This window comes from Drosophila ananassae, chromosome 3R, assembly GCF_017639315.1.
Source record: "Drosophila ananassae strain 14024-0371.13 chromosome 3R, ASM1763931v2, whole genome shotgun sequence".
Lineage (NCBI taxonomy): Eukaryota > Metazoa > Arthropoda > Insecta > Diptera > Drosophilidae > Drosophila > Drosophila ananassae.
In genome coordinates this window covers 27,040,044-27,052,730 of record NC_057930.1, presented here as the reverse complement: position 1 = coordinate 27,052,730, position 12,687 = coordinate 27,040,044, and the positions used below count along the sequence as shown (strand labels likewise).

The 12,687-nt window shown below is 51.4% G+C and overlaps 1 protein-coding gene across 7 annotated transcripts in view; it reads left to right on the top strand.

Moving 5' to 3' along the window:
- The window catches only part of LOC6497844 (gamma-aminobutyric acid type B receptor subunit 2), a 31,657-nt gene that overhangs the window by 6,935 nt on the left and 12,035 nt on the right, over positions 1-12,687 (top strand). For 4 of the 7 annotated variants that reach the window (XM_044716445.1, XM_001961523.4, XM_032451895.2 and 1 more), the window contains exons 3-11: positions 352-495; positions 986-1,261; positions 1,524-1,775; positions 2,374-2,724; positions 2,778-3,079; positions 3,274-3,412; positions 4,121-4,396; positions 4,691-5,009; positions 5,115-7,733. In XM_044716445.1, the coding sequence (XP_044572380.1) occupies positions 352-495; positions 986-1,261; positions 1,524-1,775; positions 2,374-2,724; positions 2,778-3,079; positions 3,274-3,412; positions 4,121-4,396; positions 4,691-5,009; positions 5,115-6,400 (3,345 nt within the window). In that variant the 3' untranslated portion in view covers positions 6,401-7,733. Of the gene's footprint in view, positions 1-351; positions 496-985; positions 1,262-1,523; positions 1,776-2,373; positions 2,725-2,777; positions 3,080-3,273; positions 3,413-4,120; positions 4,397-4,690; positions 5,010-5,114; positions 7,734-12,687 lie in introns of those variants that run through there. The other 3 variants (XR_006507487.1, XR_006507485.1, XR_006507486.1) reach the window with 2 other exon arrangements.

Genomic DNA, 12,687 nt, shown 5'->3' with positions numbered 1-12,687 from the left:
ATGTCGTCAACAGTCGGTCTTGGCGCTTTTATTGCGATGAGTCCTTGCCGCTTTTGATGGGGCAAGCAAATGTATCAAAAAACAGAGGCACTGGGAGAAAGCCTAAGAGTTTCGCCCTCCTCTGAGAGGCAGATACTCTTAAGCATTTCTCCCAGTGTATGCATATGCCCGCTCCGCCGCACGACAGTCATATCTGGAGTCGCATCTCCTCCGGCTGGCTGTGTCTCTATCAAAGTCGACATTTTAAAAATGTTTATTGCCCCATCTCGCCGCCTTTTTATGGCGGCGAAACGAGTCCTTGCCCCCAGTACTTGCCTTGCCTGGTACTGACTTTATCTTCCTGGCATCTAGTGCGATCCTGGAGTGGGCGTGGATCGCTTCTTTCACGCCATCTACACACAGCCCTCAACGCGGATGGTGATGCTGCTGGGATCCGCCTGCTCGGAGGTCACCGAGAGCCTGGCGAAGGTGGTGCCCTATTGGAACATCGTGCAGGTGAGTCATTGGCATCTGAGGCTGATTAAAATGCAAATATTCTCCAGCCCTTGGCTCCAGCCCGTGCCAGAATCGGGCAATTTCTCAAAAATCTAATCAACTCACGTGCCACGCTCGATTAGCATAAATGCCTGGAAAATGCCAATCCCGATTCCCGGCTCTCGGCTCCCAGAACCAGCACTAGGAACAGCTTCATCCCATAAACCTTTGAGCCATAAACATTTCCACAGCTCACAAATTATGAGGTCCACAAATTCACTTAAAAGCGTGGTTCTGGATCCGGAGTCGGGAGTCGGGAGGCGGGACTCGGGACATTTGCATTTGGCCTTTGATGTTTCATTTAGTCTACGCGTGTGTGAAACGAGCATGGAGCTCGTTTCGGGGAGTGGCACATGAGGGCGAGACAGATTCTTGGCCGCATGTCTTGCATTTTAAGCATCTCCGCACGGGCCAGATAGATATGTAAAGAACCCACTCACCCACCCACCAGGTCTCCTTCGGCTCGACGTCCCCGGCCCTGAGCGACAGGCGGGAGTTCCCGTACTTCTACAGGACCGTGGCCCCGGATTCCTCGCACAACCCGGCGCGGATCGCTTTCATCAGGAAGTTCGGCTGGGGCACGGTGACCACCTTCTCGCAGAACGAGGAGGTGCACTCGCTGGCGGTGAACAACCTGGTGACGGAGCTGGAGGCGGCCAACATATCCTGCGCGGCCACTATCACCTTTGCAGCCACCGACTTTAAGGAGCAGTTGCTGCTGCTGAGAGTGAGTATCCTTCGCATGTCCTTCCTCAGGGGTTAGACTATCAGAACTCTTTAAGTTCCTTGCACCTAGTTTGAAGCCACGTCCTGGCTGGCTTCCTCCCAAATTTCTGGGCAGATAGTTCATTACCAAGCATTCGACTTTAGTTTCGTAGAAAAATGTTTCTTCATTTGTCGGAGAAAGCCTCCGGGCGGAGGTCCTGCGCGGGCAGCAGGCCGGCTAATCGAAGAATGACAAATGACAAATGGTACTTATTTCGCCACAGGAGACAGACACGCGCATCATCATCGGCAGCTTCTCGCAGGAGCTGGCCCCGCAGATCCTGTGCGAGGCCTACAGGCTGCGGATGTTCGGCGCGGACTACGCCTGGATCCTGCACGAGAGCATGGGCGCGCCCTGGTGGCCGGACCAGCGCACCGCCTGCTCCAACCACGAGCTGCAGCTGGCCGTCGAGAACCTTATCGTTGTGTCCACCCACAACAGCATCGTTGGGAACAACGTCAGCTACAGCGGCCTGGTGAGTACTGCCCGGGGAGGGGCCTCTCGATATTTCACTTTCGCTTGGATTCCTTGCCTGGAATGGGGGTGTGCCAATGGGATTATAACAGGATTAGGCCTTTAATGAAGCGGAAGTCTAAACATACAAATAGGTGTTTTATTTTATGAATAATTCGACAAATATTACGAGTACTCTCTCCAGGACCAGGACAAACAAAAGATTAGTGTTTGAAGTTGGACAGTTTCTGGACTACTTCCGAAATCCAATTCCTTTTCTCTCTCTGTGGATTGGGGCACTCTCATCCCCATTCCATCAAGTCCTGCCGCGTCCACAACGAAATGATTTATTTGATTAGACAATCCCGGGGCTGCGATTGCGTTTGCGATGGCCCGAAGATGGTGGCGGTGATGGTGATTGCCAAGTGGGCCGCCTAAGTCCTGCCTGTCATCGCATTCGCATTCCCATTCGCATTCGCCGCCACAGACGCGCTTTTACGACTCTTTTAGTGGCGGTCATGAAATCCCAGTCAGGGATAGGGAGTGGGGATAGGCAATCTCATTACTGGCGGCATTCCTGCGGCATTCGTGGTCTGCTTAATCGCCTTTCCACTCGGCAGAACAATCACATGTTCAACTCGCAGCTGCGGAAACAGTTCGCCCAGTTCCACGGCCACGGCCAGGGCGCTGCCAGGACCACCAGCGGGCCGCAATCGGATTTGGGGCGCCGCCGTCGCAGGCGGGGGGCGAGCGGCAGCGGCGGAGGCCACCTCTTCCCGGAGGCGATCTCCCAGTACGCCCCCCAGACCTACGACGCGGTCTGGGCCATCGCCCTCGCCCTCCGCGCCGCCGAGGAGCACTGGCGGCGCAACGAGGAGCAGTCCAAGCTGGACGGCTTCGACTACACGCGCAGCGACATGGCCTGGGAGTTCCTGCAGCAGCTGGGCAAGCTGCACTTCCTGGGAGTCTCGGTGAGTAGCTGACTAGATCCTTGCCAACTATCCTCCAATCTGCCTCCCCACAGGGTCCTGTCTCTTTCAGCGGGCCCGACCGTGTCGGCACTACCGCCTTCTACCAGATCCAGCGCGGCATGCTCGAGCCCGTGGCGCTCTACTACCCGGCCACCGACGCCCTGGACTTCCGGTGTCCCCGCTGCCGGCCGGTGAAGTGGCACAGCGGCCAGGTGCCCATCGCGAAGCGGGTGTTCAAGCTGCGGGTGGCCACCATCGCGCCCCTGGCCTTCTACACCGTCGCCACCCTCTCCAGCGTGGGCATAGCCCTGGCCATAGCCTTCCTGGCCTTCAACCTCCACTTCCGCAAGCTGAAGTAAGTGGGCGGCCCATTCGGGCGTCAATTATGGCATGTAACACTATTTAATTGTTTCGGAGCGCAGTTCCCGGCACCTTGGGACTCGAAGCCTCTCACAGCCTCCATAAATCAAAAACCTCTCTAGCCGAAACAATCGATTGCTTATGATTCCCCCAAAAATCCAACACCTTCTCCTCCTTTCCTCTCCACAGGGCAATTAAACTTTCCAGCCCCAAGCTGAGCAACATCACCGCAGTGGGCTGCATCTTCGTGTACGCCACCGTCATCCTGCTGGGCCTGGACCACTCGACGCTGCCCTCGGCCGAGGACTCCTTCGCCACGGTCTGCACGGTGAGTTACCCTGGCCGGGTGTGGGTTTTGGGGGCTTCGTTCTCGTTTCTTTGTTTGAGTTTCTGGCGGGCTGCTGGGCTTCTGGTGTGTAAGCAAGCGTGGTGGGTCCTCATCAAATATGACTTTCAGTTTCTGGCTGGCAACTTTGGCGTCGCGTTCATGTGTTTTGTTATGATACACGGCGAGAAACAGGAGGCCTGAAAGGATGTATGAGACTGTTTCTGTTTTATAATAGTTGCCCCTTGTCTGGCGGTGTTCTCCGCCTTGGCATCTACTCCAAAATATAAAAAGCCCTCGGATATAGCCGACAATCCGCCGCTCTTCGAGCTAGCAGCCAAGTCGATTTTGACGAGCTTTCCATTTAGATCCGCAGGACCTCCTGCCTCAACGCCACTCCAAACGCCACTCCAGGGAAATTTGCTGGTCGCTGTTGTTTCTGTTTCGGTTTCGGTTTCTGTTTCTGAACCCACATCCTGGCCAGGCCCAGGGTGTACCTCCTTGCCTCCTCCGGCTCCCTGTTTGTTTTTGATATTGTTGTTAAGACCCCCGTGTTAGTCCGCCTGGCCGCAGGGGGCGGCGGTTGAAGGCAAACACATGACACGAGAAGTTACAACATTTGTGATATTCCTATTTGCATAAATTCGAAACGAGCCAGAAAGTCAGGTGGTGGGAGGACCTCCGCCAACACTAACCCTCTTATCCTTGCAGGCCCGGGTCTATCTCCTCTCGGCTGGCTTCTCGCTGGCCTTCGGATCGATGTTCGCCAAGACCTACAGGGTCCACCGGATCTTCACGCGCACTGGGAGCGTCTTCAAGGACAAGATGCTGCAGGACATCCAGCTCATCCTGCTCGTGTGCGGCCTGCTGCTGGTGGACGCCCTGCTGGTCACCCTCTGGGTGGTCACCGACCCCATGGAGCGGCACCTGCAGAACCTGACGCTCGAGATCAGCGCCATTGACCGGAGTGTCGTCTACCAGCCCCAGGTGACTGTTCCTCCTGCATCCTTCATTAAATTTTCTAGTGCTAGTCTTTAAAGCCGAAACATTTCCAATTCCGATTAACTGCCAGGCCGGCCTGTTTGCGAGGCAATTATTTATTCAATTAAATCAGATTTTATTGCAGAGCTTGGTTTAAAGCGCGATGGCATTATGCATGAAGTGCTGTCGCGCCGTGGTGTCAAGTGGCCATAAAAATAGTAACTATAATGGCCTGGAGGGCCCTCTCCCCGCAACACACTCTCACTGGCCTCCATTTCCGCTTCCGTGTTTCCGTTGCAGGTCGAGGTCTGCCGATCGCAGCACACCCAGACCTGGCTCAGTGTCCTGTACGCCTACAAGGGCCTCCTGCTGGTGGTGGGCGTGTACATGGCCTGGGAGACGCGGCACGTGAAGATCCCCGCCCTTAACGACTCCCAGTACATCGGGCTCTCAGTCTACAGCGTGGTCATCACCAGCGCCATTGTGGTCGTGCTGGCCAACCTCATCTCCGAGCGGGTCACGCTGGCCTTCATCACGATAACCGCCCTGATCCTCACCAGCACCACGGCCACCCTCTGCCTGACCTTCATCCCCAAGCTGCACGACATATGGGCCAGAAGTAAGTGCTTTTCAGCTGGAATCCTTTTTCTCAAGGAGCTACTCAAGGAGCTCTCCTTGTTATCCTCATACCTACACCCACATTTCCCTAATCCCTCCCTTTCAGATGATATCATAGACCCCGTGATCCACAGCATGGGCCTCAAGATGGAGTGCAACACCAGGCGCTTCGTGGTGGACGACCGGAGGGAACTGCAGTACCGCGTCGAGGTGCAGAACAGAGTCTACAAGAAGGAGATACAGGCCCTGGACGCGGAGATCCGCAAGCTGGAGCGCCTGCTGGAGTCGGGCCTCGCAGTGGGCACCACCACCTCCACGACCACCTCGTCCTCCACCTCGCTCCTCGTGGGAGGCGGCCACTTGAAGCCGGAGGTGACGGTGACGAGCGGCATCCAGCAGCCCCCCTCCGCCGGCAAGTCGAGGACGCCCAGCATCTCGGGGATACTGCCCAACCTGCTGCTGTCCGTGCTGCCGCCGGTGATCCCCCGGGCGAGCTGGCCCTCGGCGGAGTACATGCAGATCCCGATGCGGCGGTCGGTGACCTTCGCCTCGCAGCCCCAGCTGGAGGAGGCCTGCCTGCCCACCCAGGACCTCATCAACCTTCGTCTGGCCCACCAGCAGGCCACCGAGGCCAAGACGGGGCTCATCAACCGGCTGCGGGGGATCTTCTCGAGGACCACGTCCAGCACCAAGGGCTCAACGGCCAGCCTGGCCGACCAGAAGGGGCTCAAGGCGGCCTTCAAGTCGCACATGGGCCTGTTCACGCGGCTCATCCCCTCCTCCCAGACCGCGTCCTGCAACGCCATCTATAACAGCCCCGGGCTGGGAGCCCCCGCGGAGGGCGGCTCGGCCGTAGCCTCGGTGGAGGCGCACTCCAACGGCCACCACCTGAAGCCCATCCACCGCGGCTCGCTCACCAAGAGCGGCACCCACCTGGACCGCCTCACCAAGGATCCGAACTTCCTGCCCATTCCCACCATTTCGGGGCAGGAGCCGGCGGACCAGCAGCCGCTGGGAGGGAAGTATGTGAAGCTGCTGGAGACCAAGGTGAACTTTCAGCTGCCCAGCAACCGGCGCTCCTCGGTGGTCCAGCCCTCGCCCAGCCTGAGGGAGCGGGTCCGGGGCTCGCCCCGCTTCCCCCACCGCATCCTCCCGCCGACGTGCAGCCTCAGTGCCCTGGCGGAGTCCGAAGACCGCCCGACCGAAGGCGCCGCCAACAGTGGCAGCTGCAAGTCCATACCGCGCATCTCCCTGCAGCAGGCCACTTGCGGGGGCACCTGGAAGTCCATGGAGACGGCGGCCAAGTCCAGGCTCTCGCTGGGCGACTCCCAGGAGGAGGACCTCCAGCCGCCGCCCGCTCTCGCTGACGCGCCATCGAATGGCCTGGATTAGGCCAGACCCCCGTCCCCCGACCCAGTCCTCGTCAATTAGAGCGAAACACCAAGCAATTATTTATCATGACACGCGCCCTCCCCACCCACGCCCCAATCTGAACGGCCAATCCCCCCCAGAAGCGCGTGTGCAACTGACCAATCATCAGCTTAAAGCAATCAAACGCATTAGGGTAATACGCTAGATAAGTCCCGATAGGAGAGCCCTTAGGAGCTTCTCTATCCATTAGTTAGCAGAACCAGGACATCCCGAACCACGAAGAGAGTTAGTCCACGGACTACAGTCGGGTCTCATTTTAGGTAAGATTCCAGTGCTTGCATTACTAGAGTAGAGTTAGGGAACTAGATCTCCAGTCGATTTTAGGGGAAGAAACAGACCTCTCAGTATTCCATTGCCAAAGGTACATATATAGGTCCAGAGTGTTTACATTTTTATCCTTATAACACAGGTCTAATAGGATAGGATATCTTTTCTTATATCTTTTTAGTTTATAAGTTTTCATTTACTTTTTAATATTTTTAAACCTTACTTGCCTTTTAAATTGGTTATAATATTATTAAGGAGTTTTATATCTTATAGTATATATCTTTAAGTATTTGAGTATATCTTAAGTAGCATATGATTCTTATTATTTATTATTTTAATTATTATTTATCTATAGATTCTTGTTTCTATTATCATTCATTTTATTTCAATCAACCCTTACTTATTATTTATGTTTCTTTTTATTTCAGAATTCATAGTTTCAAGATGGTAAGTTCCAAAACCCTCTTATACCTATTAGATTATAATTTTAAACCCTTAAAACAAGTATCAGAATGTGGATCAACCCAAAAGAGAGAGGTGAACCCATCAGAGGACCCTCCTTTAAGTCCTCTTATAGTGTTAGCTTCTGTTCCTCCCGCGCCCGTGAGCTGTGATTGACCGCCGCGGTGACCCCACCCGACCTCCACCTTCCGCCTCCTAGGCTAAGTAGCTCGTTAGTTGTTTGTTTTCTCGTTGTTGTGCCGCTGCAGGGCACTCGTCCGCGGCAGTGTATCCATACAGTGTATCCAGGAGCAATACTAAGTATCTAGAAGTTTAGAGCCCAGAGCCGGAAGAGCCGGCTAGGGGCTGCAGCCAATATGATTAATTATCGCGCAGACCATAAGTCATGTGGGAGCGATGTCCGGAGCGATGTTAGGGCGAGAGCCGTCGAGTAAGCCGTAAGTTTGTCATTGTAGTCCAATTCGATTCCACCATCTCCTCCTAAGCTCCATCCCACATCCTTTGTCGGATAACTTGAATAAACAGAAAAGTCTAAGCAGAAATGCCAAGCCGGAATAATGATTAATTAATTAAAGTTGTTTTATTGAGTGCCGCCGCCTGGGGAACGACAACCAACCGCCATCCGACCCACTCCAGATGCAGATACAAATGTCGGCCAGGCCAAGAGAAATGACTTTCTGTGGAGCCGTGAAATGAGTTGGCCCCGGGAGCTGCTGGCCCGGGAGTCCTGCACAAAGGCCACCGAAACTAATAGAGTTCGGTGATTAAGTTGACGCTGCAATTTGTTACCATAAATAAATAAATAAATCGGATGACCGAAAGCGGCGGGCGGTCGACCTGCGAACCTGCTCTGCTCCTCGCTTCTATATTCTTTATCCTGGGCTCTCGTCCTGCCAATCCTCGTGGGTTGGTTGGCGTGTGAATTTATCTTTATGCTCGTAAAACGTAAAACAAAAAGCACATGAAACGGAATCGGCCAAATAAACAGTGACGACAGCCAAGTACGGTGGGTATGTGAGCCAAAAGTGCACTGGAAGAAAACTTAAGAAGATCTTGGGATGATGAGGGACTAGTCCTGTGGAATAGTCTTTTTGCTTTTCTCCAAGTGTCGCACAAAATCAGTGGAACTAGATGCGGTGGCGACACTCCCAGCCGAACGAATGAATGCGCCAACATTTTTCATGGCTCCATTTGGCGGGTTGCCCTCCGACCTCCGACCTCCGACCTCTGCCCCCATCCTCTCCAGACTGACGCATCAGGATTTATCCCGACGCACTTTGTTGCCACTTGGCTCGCAGTCGGAGGGTCGCTACTCGCAGTTCGCAACTCGGAGGTCATGCTCCGCTTCCGCCCAATAAAACGGAGCTGCCTGTCTCTGCTCCTGCTTTATTACAGTTGAAGTACCTAGCCCGACGGCTGTCACAGCGCCGAAATGTTTATTTATTGCACATATTTGCCCCAGATGCCGTCCTGTCCTGGTCCTCCGGAACACTGTTCCACAGCTGACGACATCTTGCGGCGTCGCCAAAGTTGCGCAAATATTAATTTTAATCAAGCTAATTAATAAGGTCCAGTCGGATTCGGGGACAAAAGGAAAAAATACATGGAAGGACGGATAGCTTCGGGTTCAGGTGAAGTCGGAATACCCTTGCTGTTGAATGACAAGTTGAGTTGAATGAATGACTGTTGATTTTGTAAGGTATATGTACTTATATTGGATGGATTTATATCGAAAACATGTTGTATAGAATCTACTTCTTATTAAAACTGGGGAGAATCCTCGAAAACGGTGTCCTTCTGGGAGAATCCTCGAAAACGGTGTTATGTATGGGAAGGACTCATAGGGAACGGAATACCTTAAACGATTTTTAGATCGATTCCCTCTTAATCTGCATTAAAATCCCAAATCAAAAATATTTTTAGATTTTTTGTCAAATTTTCCGGCCAGACTCCTTTGAAAATGGGGAAATGCATGGGAAGGACCATATGCCCCACAAGGATGTCTATATCTATGCCAATTTTTGTCCGATTGTTGAGGGTTATACCTTAATAGACTCGGGGATGGATCCTCCACTAATCTGCATTAAAAGCCTGAAGCAAAAATATTATTAAATTTTTCATCCATTTTTCTCGGCATACTCCCTTAAAAACGGGAAGGAGTATAAGGAGGACCATAGGGAAATCTGGAATCTCTATATCTCTGCCAGTTTTCACCTGATTCTTAAATGATTTGTGGATCGATTCTATATCAATCTGCATGATAACCCCGATGCAAAAATATTTTTCGGATTATTGTTAAAATATCTGCTCCTATTCCTTATGGAATGAATGGAAATGACTATATGGCCTATATATCCTCCAATTCTCATCCGTTACAGAATATTCTTTAGTAAAGTGTATGTTACAGTATTTAATTATTTTTATAAGACAACCATTTAATGGTGAAGCATTTAATGTACTCTGTGTTCTTCAAGGACCCCCTTGAAGCCTCTGAGGGTCTGCCACGGGTCATGTTTTTTCGGCATTGACAAATGGGCAGCTGGGTCAGCCGGGTCAACAGGTTAGGCGGAGGACCTGGCACAAAAAAGGCCTCCGCCACCGCCACCCTTTGTTTCCACGACAGATGGGTCTCTTTGGTGGCCGTGCGGTTGCTTCATTAAAGCCCAGCCCCGGGCCTGGTCAAGGGCCTGTGCCTGGGCCTGTGTAGTCCCGGGTAGTCTGGGCACAAAACCCACTTAATTAGCACCCGCTCAAAAGGCAATTTACGCATATGCCAAAGTGCATTAAGTGGCAGGCTCTGGTGATGCCTCGGCGGAGTGTGTCTCGGCGGAGCCGCACGCGCCAGTTCCCGCTAATTATTCAGGATTATCATCCTGGGGGCCTGCTCCAAAACGCATATACTTATGCATGTGTAAGTGACTGGCGGTAAGGATCGAGGGGCGGAAGTCCCAGAAGGAGGTGGGCTGCTCCCACCAGGCTGCACTTTATTTACCTTTTGGCGGAAAGTGCCTTGGCTCCCCAGTCGGACTTTTCGGTGCTAGCAGCGTTTCGGTGCATTCCGGCAGGCATCTTTCGTACCTTGTTCTCACCCACCCCGAGTTGAGAGAGGGAATTTGTTCTCTCAACATAGATTTCGCTCTCAAAAAACTGGACTTAGAAAATTTTCGTCTCGCTTGGGACTTAGAAAAATTTATGCGTGGGACTTTTAACCTAGAAAAAATTATTTCATGAACAATTCAACGTATATTATTTAAGTTTACCAATTTATGTTCTATAATAATTTTATTGAAGTGCAAAATTTAAACATAGCTCAATATTTAATGAAAAATATTATTCATATAAGGAATTTATTTTTTACTTTAACTGAGGGCAGCAAAAAAATAATCCCGCGTAATTAGTGTGCGTTTTGTGCAGCGTTTTTATGCTAAATCAACCCAAATCGAAACGGTCACATAGGGTTGTTCATAGTGAGTCGCATTGGTTTATTATTGTGAAATGGTAAGTTTACTGCTCCGTTCATTCAATTATTTATATTTTATTGTGTTGATAATAATGAATAAACGTTATTTCATTAAACAAATATTTTCAGTTCTGGCTGTACTAGAAATTTGGACGTCTCAATATCTTTATTTGTAAGAATTTTATTTGTTTTTATTATTTATTTATTTTTAGCTTTTTTTTATTTCTTTTTTTTATCTTTTCAGTTTTATGTATTAAGATTAATAAATAATAAATATAATTAATAATAAATAAATATGACAAACAACGCATTTCGAATTTAGTAAAAATCAATGGGCAGGTTGGGAAAAACAAAAACAAAAACCAAAAGCAAAGCAAAAAGCAAGGGAAATTTTTTTCAACCAGAAAATCCCTGGGTGAGATTTCGCGCCGATCTCCCCTAGCCGGTAAGCTTGCGGGTAGGGGAGAACCGCCTTCTTTTTCCGATCGCCAAGCATATTGATACTCGCTCCGCTGGGTGAGAAAAGCGGCCACGCCAATGTAAATCGGAATGATGGTTTTCCGCAGATGGGAGTGCGCCGCGCACTCCTATTTCCTACCGCGGGATGCGCGTTTGGCGAGCGCCAGGCACGACTGGGTCCTGGCTGGAGCTCTGGAGCTCCGGAGGAGGAGGCCCATAAAGCGACACTAAGTTATTTTCAATCAATAAAAACAACATAAACAAAGAACACGCCGTAAAAAATCCACCCACGTGGGCCACACACACTCGCTAGCCTCCGCCAGGACCTCCAGCAGGAGGAATGAAAGGAAACCACTCTGCTCCCAATTTGCCAATAAATTTGCCTTCCATGCACTGCCTGTAATTCAAAAGGAGCATAGGAATGGAGGGTGGATGGAGCGTGTGGGGCATGCCCCATTGTGAAGATGTTGGCCAAAAAGTTTTCCCGCCCGTGCCTCAACTTTTCCTTCTGTCATAGCGGGAGATGACAAAATATGTTCCTCCCACCTCCGTCGCAGGTCCTGGGCCCCCCTCGTGCCTAATCAGCCATAAAAGTATTCACGTTAAACATTTTCCGCGCTGATGACTATTTGCGCTTTTAATTGACGGGCCAGGCCCCGGGGGATAAGTGCTGGTTGGGATGTGAGGCAGAGCTTAAAGTGTATACCCTTTCGTCACTGAACTCTCTTGCGTGGAGTTCCTTCTTCGGCACCTTTCTTTTCAGCCGGAAGACAGCCAGCAAGACAGCAAGGTGGCAGGCCGTAAGCGCTCTAATTGGTTATCCTTCGGGGCTCGACGAGCAGCGGAAAAAGGATATTTGGGCGACTGAGCCACTGATTGAAAATGTTAAAGGGGGTCCTGCCTCCCACGCTCCATGCAAATCCTGTCAGCCACAAAATCAGAGTCAGAGTCAGATTCCGAGCTGAGCAGTTGCCATTCCAGTCATGATTGCAATTTATTATAAGCGAGCTGTAAACAAATGCAGCACATCCAGGACGAGGGGAGCGGCGAGTCCTTCGAAGAAGTTATTGTCGCGACAACTGGGAAAGACAGGAAGCAGCTGCCAGGATATGAGTGGGGATGGAGGTATAGATGGGAGGTGGCAAGGACGTGGGATGCACTCACATGTTCAGTTACCATGGGAAATTACGCGAGTGGAATGCCAGCTCGCACACACATGCCGGCGAAATAACATAATGTTGTTGACACACTCCCCCCCTCCCCCACACACACACACACACAAGGAGGCGTGCGCCAATGAAGGAGCCAACTAGAAGCGGAAACGGAAGTAGCAACATGGCGACAGACGAGTGGGAGGAAGTCGGGGCTGCCAACTGATTGCTAGAGATGGCAGGGATCCTGGGAGGGCGAAAGGACTAAGGAGCAGGGGACTAGGAGCGAACTCCCCTACAGTGGTCTACCATTATAATAAACGAAAGGGGAAGACTGTATCTGTCAGCCCTAAAGTCGAGGCAGTTGCTTCCTCCAAAAACAGGAGGACTGGAAGATGTCCTGGCAGCAGAATGATTAATTTCAACAAGCTGCCACAAACTGTTGATGG